This window comes from Phocoena sinus, chromosome 20 (genome assembly GCF_008692025.1).
Source record: "Phocoena sinus isolate mPhoSin1 chromosome 20, mPhoSin1.pri, whole genome shotgun sequence".
In the NCBI taxonomy this organism is placed as follows: domain Eukaryota; kingdom Metazoa; phylum Chordata; class Mammalia; order Artiodactyla; family Phocoenidae; genus Phocoena; species Phocoena sinus.
The window spans coordinates 1,860,343-1,880,429 of record NC_045782.1 but is presented as its reverse complement, the minus strand read 5'-3'; the positions used below and the strand labels follow the sequence as shown (position 1 = coordinate 1,880,429).

General features: G+C 47.7%; 1 protein-coding gene and 1 pseudogene across 6 annotated transcripts in view; one reads left to right on the top strand and one right to left on the bottom strand.

Annotated features, from left to right (window-relative positions):
- Nucleotides 1–3,614: 3,614 nt before the first annotated feature.
- On the bottom strand, nucleotides 3,615–3,993 carry LOC116745461 (annotated as a pseudogene).
- A 13,867-nt stretch (nucleotides 3,994–17,860) lies between these two features.
- Nucleotides 17,861–20,087, top strand: part of ULK2 (unc-51 like autophagy activating kinase 2) — a 66,488-nt gene continuing 64,261 nt past the window's right edge. For 5 of the 6 annotated variants that reach the window (XM_032616587.1, XM_032616586.1, XM_032616589.1 and 2 more), the window contains exons 1-2: nucleotides 18,061–18,197; nucleotides 19,092–19,184. In XM_032616587.1, the coding sequence (XP_032472478.1) occupies nucleotides 18,108–18,197; nucleotides 19,092–19,184 (183 nt within the window). In that variant the 5' untranslated portion in view covers nucleotides 18,061–18,107. Of the gene's footprint in view, nucleotides 18,198–19,091; nucleotides 19,185–20,087 lie in introns of all 6 variants that reach the window. The other variant, XM_032616585.1, reaches the window with a different exon arrangement.

The following is a 20,087-nucleotide window of genomic DNA, read 5'->3' as shown; positions in this document are numbered from 1 at the left end:
GCACAGCGAGGGGTGATGGTTGTCTCCCGGGAAGCTCTGGCCACCCGCCGTGGACCCTCGTGAGAGCACCCCTCGACAAGCCGGTTATTCAGGCTTGGTTTTGCGAAGACATTTTCGTGAAAATGAAGGAAGCTAGCCTATCACTTTGAGAAGAAAACACTGCTGGTATTTATTATATTATTGCCTGGGATGAAATTTGAGTTTTCAAGCAAAAACTAGAATGGTGGAAAACTGATATTCACCACGGCGGCCTTGATAGCTTCCCTTCCTGAAAGACGTTTCTGATGAGATCTAATATATGTGTGATTTTTTAAAATATTGTATGGTGAAATGTGTCCTATTTGGAAAAGCAGCGTAACCCAATGAACCAATATTTTCCAAATGACCGACGCATGATGCACAAAACAACAAGTAGGTGAAAGATTGGTTCAGTGTGTGAGACCCACCCATAGGGTATGAAGGATTCCGAGATGAGAAAACTTGAGAACTGCCCCACTGGTCCAACCTCAGGCCGGTGGAAGAAGCCACACCCAGGAGGCCAGACCTTATTTGCACTGTGCTTGTTTGAATGAAAGTAGGTTTGATTCCACATGGTGCTATATCCTTGCTGGGGGGTCTTCGGCCTTTCCCTCACCTCTCTGGGCCTCTGTGCCTTCTGTAGAAACGGAGATCGTGATTCTTCAGAAACAGGTGGTGGCAGAGAGGGTTTGCTGGCACGGGAAACATTTGGTAGTGCAGTCGGAAGGTCTGGATGATGTACGATGAAGAGGCTGGAGAGCTAGTTTTCTTTGGTTTAATTACAAAGACAGACCCGCCCTAATCATCTCCCAACTAAGGCTGCCCTCAGGGTGCAAATCAGCGGCTTTGTGTGCAGGCCGTGGGCTTGTGTGCAGGGGCTGCTCCTTAGAGGCGAGAGGCTTTGTTTACAGTCGTGCTGTAATCACCAGATGTGGGGAGAACTGCTGATCCGAGGTCTTCAGCCAGCACAGGAGGAAGTGAGCGTTCTGTCCTGAGCGCAGGGCGCCAGGCCACCTCCTCTGCCTCTGGGAGCCCCCGTCTGAGGTCAGCGGCACAGCTGGCGGGCCAGCCTCTCGGGAAGGAAGCTCGAGGAGGCTGGGAGCCTCTCTCAAAGGAAGCAAGAAGCAGAACCACAGGCAACAAGGACAAAGACTGTGCACGGGGTCTCGGAGCAGAAAAGCAGAGGTCAGCGGAACTAGATGCAAATCCCAAGACACAGGCGAGGTCAGCCCAGCATGGGGGGGTGTTGGCAGGAAGTGGATGGGGGAGCAAGCGGCCCTGCTGTCATCCCCCAGGGGACTCACCACACCTGATCTCATGAGCCCCGAGGGCCAGGGTGTCAGATTCAGGGACAGTTCACGTTAATCAAGCTCCCACAGGCTGTAACACACAAATACAGGTCAGAAGCCCTCCTACTGATTTCTGAGGAAAGGTTCAACCGTCAAAAAGTAAACCAAGGACTTCCCTGGTGGCGTAGTGGTTAAGAATCCACCTGCCAATGCAGGGGACACAGGTTCAAGCCCTGGTCCAGGAAGATCCCACATGCCATGGAGCAACTAAGCCCGTGTCCCACAACTCCTGAGCCCGCGAGCCACAACTACTGAGCCCGCGTGCCACAACTACTGAAGCCCGCACACCTAGAGCCTGTGCTCTGCAACAAGAGAGGCAACCGCAATGAGCAGCCCGCGCTCCACAATGAGGAACAGCCCCTGCTCGCCGCAACTAGAGAAAGACTGCACACAGCAACGAAGACTCAACGCAGCCAAAATTTAATTAATTAATTTTTTAAAAAAAGTAAACCAAAAAGAGCATTTGACACAATCCAACATGCCTTCACGATAAAAACTCTCAGCAAAATAAGCTACGAGGACATATCGTACAGCACACGGAATATAGCCAATATTTTATAATAACTATAAATGGAGGATAACATTTAAAAATTGTGAATCACTGTATCGTACACCTGTAACTTATATAATATTGTACATCAACTAGACTTCAATTTAAAAAAAAAAACGCTCAGCCAAGTAGGAAGAGAGGGAAACTTCTCTCAACTCTGATGTTTTTCCAACGCCACAGAATGCACCACAGCAGGGGTGAGCCTCATGTCAACTCTGGGCTCTGGGTGGTGACGACGTGTCCACACAGCTTCATCAGTGGTAACAGATGTACCCTGTGGTGGGTGTTGATGCTAGGGGAAGCTGTGCATGCGTAGGGGCAGGGGTATGTGGGGAATCTCTGCTTTCTGCCCAATTCTTTAACGGAGATAGAGTTGACGTTTAGCATTGTGTAAGTTCCAGGGGCACGACACGGTGATTTGATGCACTTATATTGCAACATGATTGCCACCGTGGCGCTGGCTAGTTGGCTAACACCGCGGTTGCATCATACAATCATCGTTTCTTCTAGGGGTGGGAACAACTTCTGCTCAGTTTTGCTGCTATGATGTTGTTCTTTCCTTAAAAACCTTACAAAGGCTTCTCATCTGCCCCAGGAACCTGTGGGGACCCTACAGCCTCCGGCCAGTTTTCCCTGTGACATCATCTCCAATCACTGTCCCGGGTCCACTCAGCCGCAGCCATGCTGGGATACGGGCACACCCCTCCCTCAGGGCTTTTGTACCTGGAATTCCTCCACTCTACATGGATCACAGCCTCACTTCCTTCAGGTCTTGGCTTCGATGTCACCTCAGTGAAGTCATTCCGGGTCACCTTTTCTTAAATTGGGCCCCTCCCCCATACTTCCTCCCTCCCTCCCAGATTTAGTTCCCTCCTTGGTCCCTGTCACTAGCTAACCTCCTAGCTATTTTATTTATCCTATTTATGGTCTGTTTCCCCCCGCTAGAGAATAAGCTCCTCAAGGGTAGGCACTTTTTCCATGTCGTCTTCTCATAAACACTTGTTGGATGAATGAAGAAGTGAAGTGTACAGTGGATGAGAATGCTTGTATCAGGAGATCCTGCAAAGCCACCAGAGAGCCAAAGCCCCAGAGGTACTGAGTGAGCTGGACCAAAGCCAGGGTTACTCTCTGACCTTGGGTAACAGTGTTGGAGGCCCTCACCCATCGAGGCAACTGAAAATCCTAACCCTCTGTCACCTTGACTCCACTTTTTACTCTTCCTAGGTTCCCAGCCCCTCTTTGGTTGGCATAGGCTTTCTTTTCTTCCTTCCTTCCTTCCTTTCTCTTTTTTCTTTCTTTTTTTCTTTCTTTTCATTCTCCCTTTCTTTCTTTCTTTCTTTCTTTCTCTCTCTCTCTCCCCCCACCTCTCTCTCTCCCTCCCTCCCTCCCTCCCTCCCTTCCTTCCTTCCTTCCTCTCTCTCTCTTTCTCTTTCTTTCTTTTTCAGGAACTGCCAAAGTTTTCGTGTTTAACAGCACAACTGACCAAGGTCCAAGATGTGAAGTTACCGTGTTCAGGAAACATGGGGCGGCAGGGGAGGGAAATCACTCTATAAACTAACTATATAACATGTGCTGAGAAAAATGCACACTTTAGAATATAAAACATGTCCACGCATAGTAGTTAGCTGCAAAAAGCCATCTGGCTTCTCTTGGCTCGTAGAAAGGGTGCTCCAGATTCCAGTGTAAATGAGCACCACTCAGCTCTTCTGTGCAGCAGGGGTCTTGTCTTCACCATCCAGCTCTTCCCCCCCAGCTTGTATCACGAGGTCTGTGATGTTTTTCTCCGGGTCATCCATGCGACTGCTCATGTCCTCAATTCTTCCAATGATCTGGTTGGACTCGGTCTGCCATTTACCTTGCATCTGTTGCAGGAGTGTCTGCACCACTAGAGGTGACATCCTGCACAGTCCTGGGGTCAGTCTCGGCCACCTCCCTGGTTCCTGGCCTGGCGGTGCTGTCTCAGACTGTCACCTCCACTTCTGTTTGTCCTCACAGACTGGCACAGGCCTTCTTAAGAGATGCTCGACTTTACCGCCTCACTGACCCGGAGTCACATTTTTTCTCTACATCTTGCATGATCTCTGCCGTGAGCCACTGTGCTGACTTTGAACTCCAACTCTCAGGGCCAGTCCTCCAGTAAAACGTCTACTACACCTGCTTCCACCACAGCAGTCCCTGGGCCCAACGTAGCAGACGGGAATAAAAGGAATGCCAGAGACGTCGCAAAACAGAGGTGCTTCACTTAATCCATTATCCTGGGAAAATGAAAGAGCAATTTTTTTTTTTTTTTTTTGCAGTACGCAGGCCTCTCACTGTTGTGGCCTCTCCCGTTGCGGAGCACAGGCTCCGGACGCGCAGGCTCAGCGGCCGTGGCTCACAGGCCCAGCCGCTCCACGGCTCGTGGGATCTTCCCGGACCGGGGCACAAACCTACATCTCCTGCATCGGCAGACGGACTCCCAACCACTGCGCCACCAGGGAAGCCCGGAAGAGCAATTTTTAAAAGTAGAGTTTTATTTTTATACCTTAGGAAAAGCTAACTTTCAGATGGATTTAAAAAATTAAATGCAAAAAAAAAAAAATAGAACTTACCAACTAGCACAGGAAACCCAAAGATGGGGGAGGGGGGGAAAGAAATACATGTTTGCAAATTAAAAATGTGAAATGAGGGATACTGTAAACAAAGCAAAGGGTAAATTATGGATTTGGAAAAACAATAGTCTCAAGGCAAATGACAAAAGTGTGTGTATTATATAATTCCATAAAGAACTCTGACACATTCCATTAAAAGAGACAAATCACAAAAGAGCAAATCCAATGGCCTACAGATATATGAAAAAAATGTGCCTACTCCTTAGTTTCCAGGGGAAAACATATTAAAGAAGAATAAAACATCTTTTTATTGCCCATAGACGGGGAAAATTAAAGAGGTAGAAATGGAACTGTGACAGCACTTTAGGAAAGCAATCTGGAAAAATCCATTACATTTAAAAATCCATATACTTAGACCAAGCAATGCCACTCCTGGGAATGTATTCCAAGAAATAAAAGCACCAATACATAAAGGATTAATGTAATATAGCAGTATTCATAGTGGCCAACACACACACACACACACACACACACACACACACACACACACACACACCAGGGAGCAGTGAATGTCCAACAACAGAGAATGAGTGAATATATTCTGGTGCGTCCACACCATGGAATGTTATGTAACCATTAAAAGGGGTTAACCAGCTTTGCTCCAGTTAACTTAGAGGAATTCCATCAGTCAATACCTGAGAATAGCAAAATTCAGGAAAGTGTATCATATGATCCCACGTTTGTCAAACTGACATACAGGAAGGATGTTTTCCACATACGTGTTTATAAGCAACGGTCTATATATATTTGTATATGACAGTCATTGCATGGGGAAAATCTGTAATAGGTTGCTGACATGGGTCTCATGGGAGGAGAGGAAGGGAGAGGTGAACGCAGATAAAAGGGAAACAAACAAGAAAGAGGGGAGGAAAGCGGGGGCCCCAATAGCATAGCACCATTTATACTTTTCTGAAATCTACATACGTGAACACACAACTAAACTTCAACATAGTTTAAAATAGACACACTACCAATATCCCTCTCACTCTCTAAAATTGTAAACAGATCGAGCAAGAGACTATGAGTACCTCTGCCAAGACTGGATGTCCCTTGTATTTTCAAGTTTGTCTACACTAATATGCTGTAGCTTTTGTTACAAGTAAAGGTAATATTAGAGGGGGCTTCCCGGGGGCTTCCCTGGTGGCACAGTGGTTAAGAATCCACCTTCCAATGCAGGGGACATAGGTTCGAGCCCTGGTCTGGGAAGATCCCACATGCCATGGAGCCACGAAGTCTGTGCACCACAACTACTGAGCCCTCATGCCACAACTATTGAAGCCCATGCGCCTAGAGCCCGTGCTCCACAACAAAGAGAAGACCCTGCTTGCCGCAACTAGAGAAAACCCACACGCAGCAACAAAGACTCAACGCAGCCAAAAATAAATAAATAAATGTATTTTTTTAAAAAAAGGAAGTTTGAAGATAATATTAGAAACAAGAAAATCAGGGGAGGTTCCCTAATACCCACCAACACCCTGTCGTGGCCTGTGTAGCTGTACCAAATCCACCCTCCTCTCCCGTCTGGCCTCAGCCCCTCTCCCTGCTTTACCTCCTGCGTGTTCCCCGACAGCTCCCAAACCTCTCTCCCATCCGGGTGCTAAACAAACACTTGTTGAATGAAGACCTGCTGTGTGCCCCCTTCACTCTCCCGGCTCCGCCTCCATCATCCCCTGCCCACTCCCTGCACCAGCCGCCCCAGCTTAGTCACTGTAGCTAGACCTGCACGCGGGGAACCCTTCCTCTGGAGCTGGTTTGTGGTGGGTAATGATGAGAAACAGGGACCTCCCTGGGGGTCCAGTGGTTAAGACTCCACAATCCCAATGCAGAGGGCATGGGTTTGATCCCTGGTCAGGGAACTAAGATCCCGCATGCCCCACGGCACAGCCAATAAAATAAAACAGAATAGAATAAAATAAAATATAAAATAAACAAAGCAGGAATGCGTCAGGATCCAGGTCTCCTGACTCAGGATCTGGGGCTGCCGCAGCCTCTGAGGGAACCCAGAGAACAAAACCACTACCCACGTCCCCAAATTAACTTCCACCGATTTTCAAATCACCATCTGTCCAACCAATTGCCAGGAAGCTGTGGTCCCTGAGGGCTGCTCCTCGTGGCTTCAGAGGTGAGGCAACTGGTCCTCCTCCAGTGACACCAGCCCCAGAGGATGTCCCTGGGCTGTAGAATGCAGCTTATGACCTGCCAGGAGGAGGTTAAGACCCTCCTATTACACTCACCAAATGGGTAAAAAGACGGACACCACCAAGTACTGGTGAGAATGCAAAGCAACAAACTCATACTCAGCTGGTGAGTGCGACTTGTCCAACCGCCCTGGAGTCCACTTTATTACTGTCAGTGCTGAGATGTGCCCTGCGGCCCAGCGACTCCACTGCTGGGCGTGAACCAAACAGAAACGTATGAACGTGGTCACCGGACACGGCCTGGGTGCTTATCAAGAGCAGAACGAAGAGGTAACTCGAGGTTTCTTCACATTGTAGGACCTTGAGTAGCAGCCAGAAGGAGCGGATGACCGCAGACAACGAACTGAATGATTCTCTCATGCCCGTAATGCCAAGGAAGGAAGCCAGACAGAAACCAGACCGAACTCAATCCACAACCGAGATAGGATTACTCTCTTGGGGTCAGTGACTAGATGAGGCGCGAGAGGGTCTCTAAGTGAATCCAGCTCACCCCAGCTGGTCAAGCCGTGACCCGGGAGAGGCACCAGACATTCATTCCAGTTGGGCTGTGCCGGATCCTCCGGCTCCACCTGAGCCTTTCCTGATGCGCCCCACTGGAACTCCTGACCCACAGAAGCCTCAACAATTGACAAAAACAAGCAAACAAAAAAGGGGTCTTGTCTGAAGTCACTACGTTTTCCAAGAGAACAATTGATTATCGAAACAATTTTCATCCTTGAGGGGCTGCTGAGGACAGGGACCAAATCTTTCTTGTATTCAAAGTGATGTTAAGAACATTTAATAATATTTAATACAAACAATACTGTATGTTAATATACAAATAAATAATTTTAATCCTTCTTTTTTATTCTCTAAGTAAACTAAACAACATATAACATTAAAGCCTCTTACCAATGCATGTAAGATGCAGCATGCATTACTTATTTAATTACTTTGATAATTCCTGAATAATTTAATATTTTGAAATTGTTGGGTGATTATTTCTCTGATGTGGCTGTCACTAGTTAGATGAGGGATCGGTCTGAAACATGACTTAACAGTAGGGAACTATGGCAAACTCTTCTTGAGTCTTCTCCATGAAATTTGAAGTCGTAAGGTGTTTCAGCATTCTTAATTTCAGAATAATTTCAGTATTCTTAATAAGTAGCGAATGTCTCTTGATATTAACTATGCTGTTCTTGGCTCTGAATCTTTCTTAATCCTTGTAATAATCTCAGAGATTTAAAAATATAGTCAACATCTTTATCATCAGGTATATATAAAATAAGTCATTAGTGTGTCTAATTAGTTGGCATAATTTTGTTAGTTTTTGTTCATCTTCAATCCACGAGGCTAAAACATCATGTGCGTGAGTTTCCATTCAATAAATGGAAAGATTTTAAAGTTTACTCTAATTTTCACTTTTGTCATTAGATAATAAGTTCATTATCATAGAATTAAACAATCTAAAATTCTCTCTTGGAATTGATACTTTGTTTCACTTCTGATAGTATGCCACATCTCTTTATTTCTCTTTCTTCCACTCAGTTTTCAGAGTTTCCCGTACTTAGTTTTCTTTTTAAATAAATTTATTTATTTAATTTATTTATTTTTGGCTGTGTTGGGTCTTTGTTGCTGCGCGCGGGCTTTCTCTAGCTGCGGCAAGTGGGGGCTACTCTTTGTTGCGGTGCACGGGCTTCTCATTGCGGTGTCTTCTCTTGTTGTGAAGCACGGGCTCTAGGCACGCGGGCTTCAGTAGTTGTGTCTTGCGGGCTCTAGAGCGCAGGCTCAGTAGCTGTGGCGCATGGGCTCAGTTGCTCTGTGGCATGCGGGATCTTCCCGGACCAGGGCTCGAACCCGTGCCCCCTGCATCGGCAGGCGGATTCTTAACCACTGATTGCACCACCAGGGAAGCCCCCCTTACTTAGTTTTATGTGTTCAGTCACTTTTTATCATTGGCTCAATCAATCCAGCAGTTCTCAAACTTTTGTCTCAAGAGACGAGCCCCCTGACATGTTTACTGTATTAAAAATTAAAACTAAAATTTAAAAATGTTGATTCTTAGTTTATTTAAAAACACAATAATAAGCCCATTATAAATGAACATAAATAACGTATTATTATGAAAAATAACTGTATTTTCAAAAACAAATTTAGTGAGAATGATTCGGCATCATCAATGCCAATATTGACACAATAAAAAAGGCAAATCATATCTCTGTGTTTTTATGAAAAGAGTCGTGAACTCACCAGAACCTCTGAAAGTGTCTCAGAAGATTTCAGGATACCACACTTTGAGGACCAGTGAAATGCTCTACAAGCTTCAACAATATCTTGTAAAGATATTGCCTTTTCTATTATAACACATAATAGATAATGTATAATATCATTTATTAAATCCAAACTCTTAAAATGTTTCATTTATTTATTATTTATCTAGCCACTCCCATTTTACGATTTTTATTAAACTCTACAGAGCAGGATTGATAGAATTTTTAAACTGCTTTGTCATCCTAGGATAACAGGCTGCCTATCAAGTTTTAAGTCTTCATCCAAGTTCCATTATTTCAATCCCAGCTCTCAGATATTTTATTTCATTCTCCCTACTGTTTATTTGACATGTGCTAGTAAATATAAAATCTATGAAGGAAAGACTTAAAGCAAGTTAACTGACTTGCAAATTTGTTGCATCTTCCAGAGATGCAACAAATTTGTTTCTGTATTTGGCTATTTGGCTGAAATGCCAGACTTTCTCCGTAGCATAACACTGAGCACTGTCTGTACAAAATCCATTAAAAATTTCACATAAATATTTATGATTGAAACCATTTTTCTTGAGCACTGACCATCACATTTAATGTATGATTTTAGATGTTGTTCTACTAGCTCCACATAACCCGCAAGGCCCACTAAACGATCTTCCGAGTGTTCAGTTTTGCAGTTTAAGTACAGTACAGTCAACCCTCTATATCCGCGAGTGCACAGTTGGTTGAATCCGAGAACGTGGAATCCGTGGATGCGAAATCCGTGGATACGGAGTGCCCGCTGAACTACCCATTTTATGTAATGACTTGAGCGTCTGCGGATGGGTCCTGGAACCAATCCGCCATGGATACGGAGGGACAACCGTGCTACTTGTTTGTGGGGCCTACAGCCAGATGGGGAAAATTCGTGAGCACTCTGGGAACTAGTGACTGCACGGCGCTGGAAGCCTGGCGGGCCTTGCAGATCCGGGTGGAGAATGCCTTGGGGGCCCGCAGAGCCAGGGGAAGGCCACGTGGTGGGGGCGTGCCGTGGAGGAGTGCTTCTTCCACGGTGAGCACCTCGGCGAATAAAAGGCTCACTGTTTGGACCTTCACCCACCAACGTCGTGGACCCAGCAACTGACTTGGAGCTCGATGAGACAGAAAACTCCCTCGGGAGCTCACGACCAAGGAGTGTGGTGTGGTTGGGGAGGATGGCGAGCCAGCCTCTGCAGACCAGTCCCACCACCTCCAGAGGGTGATGGGGCTGCTCGGAGGGAAGTGGGCTCCCCATCTCCCAAAGGAAGTGCAGGGTCAGAGCCTCAGAGCGTAGGCCCGCCAGAGAGACTGACCAGGATGAGGGTGATGTGGACCCCCAGCGGAGATGGAGTCACAGCTACAGGGGGGGTCTGCCCCTGGCCTGAACCGTCGGGTCCCCACTCCCAGACTATTAAGGAAGAGGAGATGATGGAGGATGGCCGGCTCATTGTGCAGAGAGAAAAATGGTGGGGCTGGAAATGGTTGGGGCCCTTGTTTGCTGGTTGTCTGAGACTCCTTTGTAGGAGTTTTCTGGAGGATTGTGGGCCTCTGGACTGGTTACCACCCCTCCCCCAACCCTTTCCCCATCCCCTGTCCAGCCTCCTCCAGGGGAGGAAGGGCCTGGTCTTGGGGTGGTGGGACCCCACTCACATCACCCCCTTGGGCCTTAAGTTACTGAGTGATGAGGCCTGGTTTCCCAGTGCAGCCCTTTTGGGTGCAGTCAGTGTGATGGGCGAGGCATGGGGTGTGGGCGGGGCCGGAGGGGAGCTAACCCTGGCTGGCGACAGTGGGCAGGTGGATCGTGAGGGGAGGGGACCAGCAGAGAACCAGTCCTCAGCGCCAGGGAACCAAACTCGGGCTGGGTTGGGAACGGTGAGATGAGCATGCAGACAGAAGGGGGACGCAGTAGGTCCCCTACATTCGAAGGGGTTCTGTTCCGAGAGCACGTTTGTTAAGTCCAATTTGTTCGTAAGTCCAACAAAGTTAGCCTAGGTACCTGACTAACACAATCGGCTATATGGTACTGTACTGTAACAGGTTTATAATACTTTTTGCACCAGTATATTATGTCTGCTGAAATAAATATAGGTTCTAGGGATCCAAAGAAATCATAAAGGCCACACATAATATTGATCTCAGTTTTAACAAATGTGGTCACAGTGAAGTAATTGGATTAAAAAGATGATGTCTGATTTTTATCTATCAATCAATATCTATAATATCTAAAGTACATCCCTATTCAAAATTCTTCAGAGTGAAAATGGGTCTGATGAACCCAGAGGCAGGACAGGAATAAAGACGCAGACATAGGGAATGGACTTGAGGACAAGGGGAGGGGGAAGGGTAAACTGGGACGAAGTGAGAGAGTGGCATGGACATATATACACTACCAGATGTAAAATAGGTAGCTAGTGGGAAGCAGCCGCATAGCACAGGGAGATCAGCTCGGTGCTTTGTGACCTCCTAGAGGGGTGGGATGGGGAGGGTGGGAGGGAGACACAAGAGAGAGGGGATATGGGGATATATGTATGCATATAGCTGATTCCCGTTGTTATACAGCAGAAACTGACACAGCATCGTAAAGCAATTATACTCCAGTAAAGATGTTAAAAAAAAATTCTTCAGAGTGAAATTATTCTATGGCTTTAAATATAATTTTTAAAGAAATATTTTATTCTAAGGTCTGCACTAGTGCCAAAGAAATGAAGACTTCTATTATTTACTAGTGCTGTACTCTATACAGTACTGCACAGTACACAGAAGCACAACCACTTGCAAAGGATGCACGCGCGTGACAACGTACACCAGACGTGAACGAACGTGATTGGACACACGAATGCACGTTCGCATCTTTGAAAGCTGCAACTTTGAAAGTTCGTATGCAGGGGACTTACTGTAGTTGAAGACGCGAACCAAGGTAACAGTGGAGCCCGCCCACCTTCCAGCCCTGCTCCCATAAACACACACACACAGGGCAGCTCTCACCCTGCCCAGAACTCAGAACCTCCCAGGAACACGCGCTTCCCGCAGCTTGGCCTCCAGCCCCGGGTTCCCTCAGGAAGTCTAAAACCTTGGCTACGTGGTGAGCTTGCGGGACCCGGGTTTGTTTTCTGTCTCCTCCAACCTCTCTGCAAATCTTCATCCCATCCAAGTTCAGGGATGAGGCTTAAACCTTAATAAATAGTATCTTATTGTTTAATCTGTGTCTGGACCTGTGAGCAGCCCTGGAATCAGCCATCTGGGAGTTCAGCCGGGGGCCCGTTCCTGGGCCCATGCCCGCAGCCTGGGACGTGTGGGCAGACAGACAGACAGACGAACAGAGCACAGCGGTGCTCCGAACATTTCCAAGATAAACTGTATTTCTCTTTAAAAACAAAGCAAAGCAAAATTACTTGTCTGTGAAACAATAGACTTGTCGTCGATAATGATAGAAACTTTACAGCCTGACTCATACGTTTTCCAAAGTTGTAGTCTGTGGTCGCCTAGGAGATGCGCCACCCAGACTCCCCTGGGAGGAAGGACGTGCTGTCCAGCTGGGGAAAGACTGTCAGTCCCCAGTTGTCTGTTCCTCCAGGACCTCAGCCTGAGAGCAGCCTGGCCACCTGGGGTCACGCCCTCCAGGGCAGCCCTGGCAGGTGATGGGTGAGCTGGGCTTTTTGGGCCCAACTCCAGAGCTCTCTGCTGGGGTGGCCCAGGCATGGTCAAGCCTGCATCCGGGTCCTCCCTGTGCCAGTCACTGATGTCCTTCCTGTCACTGGTGTCAATCCCTAATGAGCCTCTCCATTCCAACTCCAGGTCAGCATCTGTTTCTGCAGAACCCAGCTGGGACAGCTGTTTTCTCATTTCAGTAGGTATGTGATTTACAAGAGGGAGCAAAAACCTAGGCTGCAATTACACATTGATGTTGATCTTATTCTTGTCTAAAGTTGTAGTAAATCCATCATGGTTGAAGATGTGTTATTCTTTTTAAACCACGAAGTAGATTCTGTTTAAGAAGTTGTTTTTTTTTTTTTTTTTTTTTGCGGTACGCGGGCCTCTCACTGTTGCGGCCTCTCCCGTTGCGGAGCAACAGGCTCCGGACGCGCAGGCTCAGCAGCCATGGCTCACGGGCCCAGCCGTTCCGCGGCATGTGGGATCTTCCCGGACCGCGGCACGAACCCGAGTCCCCTGCATCGTCAGGCGGACTCTCAACCACTGCGTCACCAGGGAAGCCCTGTTTAAGAAGATTTTGAGGGAATTCCTTGGTGGTCCAGTGGTTAGGGACTCCGTACTTTCAACTGCCAAGGGCCTGGGTTCGATTCTTGGTTTGGGGAACTAAGATCCTGCAAGCCGCGTGGCATGGCGAAAATAAAAGTTTCTGAATAATATTTGTTTCAAAGTTAAAACTTCTTCATTTCCTTTATTGTCACATCCATCAAGTATTTCCTTTAGGGGTTTTTAATGTTTCAGATGATTTTATTTGGACAATGGACTCATGATATTTTCTGAAATTTATCCTCGTGATGTTTGAAAAATATTCTTTATTTCAACCATTAGCGTTAACAGAACAGTATAGCCATTCCTGTGAAATATATGCTTAGCGTTTTAACTTAATAATTCAAGTTTTGAGCACTGTTTGTGGTCTAACAGTCTATAGCAATAGCAAATATAAGCTGCTCAAATTTTTGGTTGAAATAATCAAATTGTTTTTCATTTTAGAATGAACATTTTATATTGATTTTTGCACAATATAGAAACATGCTCCTGGGAATTCCCTGGCAGGTTCCAGCGGTTAGAACTCCATACGTTCACTGCCTGGGGCCCGGGTTCGATCCCTGGTTGGGGAACCAAGATCCCACAGGCTGTGGTGGGTGAGGCCAAAAAAAAAAAAAAAGAAAAGAAACTTGCTGTTGCCATGTTATCATAGTATCAGAAAATTCAGGCTGGGACTTCCCTGGTGGTGCAGTGGTTATGAATCCGCCTGCCAGTGCAGAGAACAGGTTCGAGCCCTGGTCTGGGAATATCCCATATGCCGTGGAGCAACTGAGCCCACGCGCCACAACTACTGAGCCTGTGCTCTAGAGCCCGCGAGGCCACAACTACTGAAGCCCCGCGCACCTAGAGCCCATTGCTCCGCAACAAGAGAAGCCCACCGCAATGAGGAGCCCGCGCACCGCAACGAAGAGTAGCCCCCCCCCCCCGCGCTCACCGCAACTAGAGAAAGCCCACGCGCAGCAATGGAGAACCAATGCAGCCAAAAAAAAAATAAATTTATTAAAAAAAAAGAACATTCTGGCTTGAAGTCTATTTTTCATATCATCTCCGGAAGATTGTGTTTATGATTCAGAAGATTTGGGTTATGTTTCTAAAAGCTTTTAAGAAATGGTATCCAAACTTTGTGTCGTCTTTCACTTTATGTGGCTTATTGCCATATTTTTACTCTAAAATCAATACACTAAACAACACAAGCTCTGCCACACTAACAGTCCCAAGAATTCAAAGCATCAGCAGTATGATCAAAGTAGAGACAATAGAACGAAAATAGAAGCAAACAGCAATGATGCGATTGAAGAGAATAATTAAACTGGTGATTCTTCCTGATCTCGGAATGCCTGCCTGGCCTGGGAGATGGGGCCGTGAAACACTTGTCACATTTACTTGTCACAGGAGGTCCGTTTGCCATCACAGCATCCCGTGGCATTTGGCTGATCAACTCAGTTGATGTTAGAATTTTTATTAGTAAGTGATTTCACCTCTCACTGTGGTTACTATTACACAATTTACTAACTGAAACATTTCAATAGTATTGTCAACAGGCATGTTTACACACACACACACACACACAGTTACTAGAACAAAGAACAATGAAAGTGAATCAGATTGGCAACCTTTGCATGCTTTCAGAAGTTAGTAAAAATCTCCCCTTGCCTGCATTCCTGATTAAAACCTAAGTTTGCCCCCCGGTCACCCTTCCTGGAGTTACCCACCCCAGCCCCTGCTTCTCCACCCTCCCTGCAGCACCCACAGCCTTGGACAATTCGACCTGCCCCCCTCAACTCCAGTCCCTGGCTTGAGATGATTGCTCAGTGCACCTCTCCTAAGCGGGGCTGATCAGAATCCCTTTCTGAAGAGTTGGGGTTGAGACCACTGGCTACTGGCTCTCTGCTCTTCTGCCCTGTCCACGGAGCCCTGAGGGGAAGGAACAAAGAAGCAGACTCCTCCCTCCAGTCCCAGGCTCTGCTGGGAACCCGAGAGCTACCCTTGTATCTTTATCTACATTCCTCTTTTATTTTTTTGCTTTTATCACATTTGATGTTGGTTATGTGCTTATCGACATAGTCCTAACTAAACACTAACTAAACATCTCCTTAGCAAAGCTCTCCCACCCCACATGCCCCCCCCCCCACTTCTCCTCGGTAGTGAGCCCTGAGGTCAGGAAATCCTTCTGTGCATGCTGCATACTTTATTTTTTTAAAGCAATGTGTGTTTCCTGGGGCCCCTGTTTAGCCTGTGTGTACGGGATGGGATGCAGGTCTTCTGAAATTAAGGGCTTCTAGTGGCTTCTTTAAAACATCTCCATAAGGTCCCTACTGTGGGGATATAATTTTAATGATATTAAATATAAACAGCTCAAAATTGTATATTGATTATTAGCTTCAATTAACTTCAATTCCCTAGTAGATGCAACCACGTGAACAGGGCCTGAGTTATGAATGATGTCTCATGCACTGGCCTCAGCTGACAGAGGATACACCTGTCCTCACCTGGATGGTGAGGTGACCAGCAGGAAGGTCGAAGCACTGCTCACGGAGGGTGCTGAGGCCCACGAGGCACCTCAGCGACAGATCCTGAAACTAGCAGCTTGGGCACCTCAGGACAGCCTGGGCAGCTCGCCCTCTGCTCCATGGAATGTTGGCTGTTGTCAGGTACTGCACGGGAAAGGCTGCCAGCCTTGGTCCAGGTGTGTTAGTCCTCCCCATTGCTTCCCTGCTGTCCAAAAATTTTATACCCATTGATTCTTCACAGAAAGTTTATAGGAAGTGAATTCTCCAGGCGACAGTTAGATAAACAGCTCTTACACGGTGTAACGGTCCATCCCTAGAACTGCAAAGCTTGCATTCTGTTCACCTAAGCACCACCTGGGGACTGGAGAGAGGAGGGAAGGGGGAGACCCCAGCACTGGGTCGGGGTCGGGGAAGGGTTGCCTATGGCCAGCTTTGATCTCACTTTACTTACCCAACACACACGGAAACAGTGCTTTGTAGAACCAGGCAATCTTCCAAGCTCTTTCCACATTTCAGTCCTTCAATCCTCTTAACCCAGTGAAGGTATATGTTGATGTTGTATCTTCACTTTACAGATGAGGAAACCTAGGCAGGGGACATGAAGTGGCTGGTCCAGGGTCCTACAGCCTGTAAGATATTTATCCCAGAGAACTACTTTTCAGTGAATTTTGGCACATTGAATCTCATATCCTATTTAAATACTCATGTTTAAAAGAGAAAGGAAGATAGAGAATCTTCAAAGGAGTAAGGAATCATCTCCACATGAATTTTTGTGTGTATGTGCAAACTTGCTTCATTTGCTCTTAATTTTTGAAGGCTGCAGACTTTCACAGGGCCTAACACTCACCTGGGCCAGATTTTGAAGTAGGGAGGGAATTAGGTAGGTGGGCACAGTTGGGAGCATAAACCAAGACCCCATATTTTAAGGGTTTCAGGAAGGGGCCAGTTCCTCTCCGGAGATTTTCTCCGCTGACTGCCTCAAGGTTGGAGGTTGTCAGGGTCCCTGCCTTCAGAGGTCATTGTGCAGGGATGGGCCTGGGGTGGGAAATGTAGCTCTGGAGGTGAGGGATAACCTGAGAGCAAATACGTTAAACCAGTGAACCTACAGTGCATGATAGGATCTGCGATTTCTGACATTCTCAAGCACGTGGTTTATAAAATGATTTCGTAAGACACCTCTGAGGGAAAGGTGACAAATAAGTTCCTTGTCGCTTGAAAGTTAATAATCGGGTGGAAAAGAAAACTCCCTGATGTGATTTAAGGTAAGTCTGAGGTCACACCGGCAGGACACCGGAGGCGGGAATCAAGCGGTCTCACTAGAGCCTTGAAAGAATGCAAAACTGAGTCTGCGAGCATTGGCAATTCTCGGGGAGGACAGTCCTGAGCTGTCATCAGCTTCTCACAGAAGCCAAGCTACCCCAAGAAGTGCAGGATCCCTGTCCTGCACGACGTCGTGAGGGACCCTGAGCAGTAAACGCAGAAGGGTTGGGACTTGGCAGCGTGACCCCTGGCTTTGGAGGGCACGGGAAAGGCCGGGCTCTGGGAGATGCTCCCTTGCCCTCACCGCAGGCCCGGGGTCCACTCGGCACAGGGATGCCCCTGTCTCTCCCGCCGCCGGTGTTGGCGACCCGCTTCCCCGAAGCCCGCCTCCTAGCGGGTCCAGCCCGCGGCGCGCAGACTCGCGCGCTCTCTCCAGCTTCCATCAGCAGCTGGGCACTCATTTTCCCGGCGGAGGGAGCGCGCCTGCCGCGCCGAGCTCTGCGGCGAAAGAAGATGCGCTGACGTCGCGGAGGGCCGGCAGTCGGCGCGGAGCGGCCGACGCGCGCGTGCGGGGCCGCTGCGGGGCAGGGCGGTAGGGTATTGGGCCGGGCCGGCGAAGGGCGGCGGCCGGCGCTGAGCAGTGCCCGCGGGGAGACCGAGGCCCCGAAGGGCGGGGATGAGGAGCGCCGGGGCCTGCACTTCTCCCGGGCGCGCGCGTGGCCCCGGGGGCGCCCAGTGACGGAGGCGGCGGCGCCCCTGCCCGGCAGCGCCGAGCCCGCTTCGCCAGGGAGCCCGCTTCGTCAGGGGGCCCGCTTCGCCAGGGAGCCCGCGGCCGGCGGCGGCCGGCATGAGGAGCGGCCGGGGCCGGGCCAGGCCTCGCTGACCCCGGCCCTGCGCGGCGCCTCCCCGTTTCCCGCCCGGCCTCTCGGCATGAGCGCCGGCTCGGGCCCGGGGCCTCGGGTGCCCCAGCTCGGCGGCCGGCGGGCGCGCTCGGGGCCGGCGGGCCCGCGGTGCTGATCGCCGCCCGCCCGCCCGCGCCGACCCCCGGGCGCGGCCATGGAGGTGGTGGGCGACTTCGAGTACAGCAAGCGGGACCTCGTGGGACACGGGGCCTTCGCTGTGGTCTTCCGGGGGCGGCACCGCCAGGTGAGCCCCGCCGGCCGGCCCGGGCGGCCGGCGGCGCCTGAGGCGCGGCCGCGGCGGGTGCGAGAGGGCGGCGGCGGGGCCGGGCCGGCAGCGCACGGACCCTCCCCGGTGGCCAATAATTGCAGATCCAGCGGAAAACCGGCCGGCGGTCCGCGAGCCCGGGGCTTCCCCGACTCGGTGTCGCCTTTCCCAGCGCGGGGCCCGGACGGCCCCACCGGCCTCAGTCCCCAGGGCTGGGCGGGGCGCGGGGAGACCCAAATCGACCCGAAAGCGGGCTTGGCTTTTTTTTTTTTTTTTTTTTTTTTTTTTTTTTTTTAAAGCTTCTGCTGTTTCGCAAACAGGCCCCCAGCGGGTTTTAGGATCTAAAGAATTTGGAAAGGCACCTCGGGAGTGGAAATAATCCTAGAAGGCTTGGGGCAAGGGGCAGGTCCAAAGGGATGGCCTGGTTGCTTAGCCGATAAAGTAATAAATACTACTGACTTTATCATGAGAGTAACTTAAAACTCAAGGGAAAAAAAATAGCGAAAACACGTTTAATCCTTCCTAGCTGTCAAATCCTGTTTTCAGTTAACTGTACCACCTCCGAGGTTATTCTCCATAACTTTTAAATAGTTGTAAATAAACTGTGTCCTTTTTTCACTTAATGCTTGTTACTACGTGGTCTTCATATTTATTTTTACTGGCTATCTTGTAGGACATTAGCTTGCTACACCTTTAATTTATAAAATCATTTTTCTGTTAGAGATTCGGGTTCTTTTCTATTTTTCTCCTCAGTCCTGTTACATGAATTTGCTAAAAACATCTTTATGCTTATAGATTTTTCTTTTTTTTTTTTTGCTGTTGCATTGTTTCTGTGGAATAATTTGCAGGAGTAACAGTGTTTTTTCTTTCCAGAAAACTGATTGGGAGGTAGCTATTAAAAGTATTAATAAAAAGAACTTGTCAAAATCACAAATACTGCTTGGGAAGGAAATTAAAATCTTAAAGGTATGTTTCTTTATGTGATATTTCATACTAGATTAAAACTTAGATGGATACATGATGACATCCTTTGCAATTTTGGTAGTTGGCCCCAAGTTTGAGAATGTTCACCTGTTGCTCTCATTTTTTGCATGCTCAATTTTTTGAAACATTGAGTACTGGGAAGCTGTTTTTAAGAATAGATGTTTGTGGCTCTTGGCCAGTGCTTAGAGGGATTAGATGAAAACTGCTTTTAGCTTCTCATCATTTCTTTCCCTTAGTTATTGCCTTATTGTTTGAGAAGAGGCAGATCCCTCTTACACATTATTTATCTCTTCTGCTGATTCCTTTCATGTTATAGTTAATTTTTTTGGTGGTGGGGGGGAGAAATCTGGGCAGTTGGAATCTTTCTTCCTTATAAATTGAACAAAGTTACTTTCCTTGGAAGTGGTCTTTTTATTTTTATTTATTTATTTAAAGTGGTCTTTTTAGATCACTCACAAGCACTGTTATCCAAGTGGGATGCTTTGAGGGAAAAAAAGAGTCTGTGGTCAAATAAGTGTGGAAAATCCTGTTTACTAAATACTTCTTGGAGAGTGACAAAGCACTTGACTCATTAAAGAAAGTCGAAAAAAATTATACAATGAAGAGACGAATTTAGGTGTGTTTAACCCAGTGTTTCCCAAAGTAATATAAACACGGAACCTTCATCTAACATTCCTCAGAACTACTATTCTCTGGACAGCTCTTTGGTAAGAATTATAGCTTGTTGAAGTATACTTCGTGTTCTTTTAGGCAAATGGTGCTTTTTAAAAGCACTTTGGAATTTTACGCCTTTCTTGTTAGAAATTCTATATTAAATCTGAAAGACTAGCAGAAAGTATGTGGTCATACTAACTTTGACCTTTACTTTGTAAATGAGAGTACTCA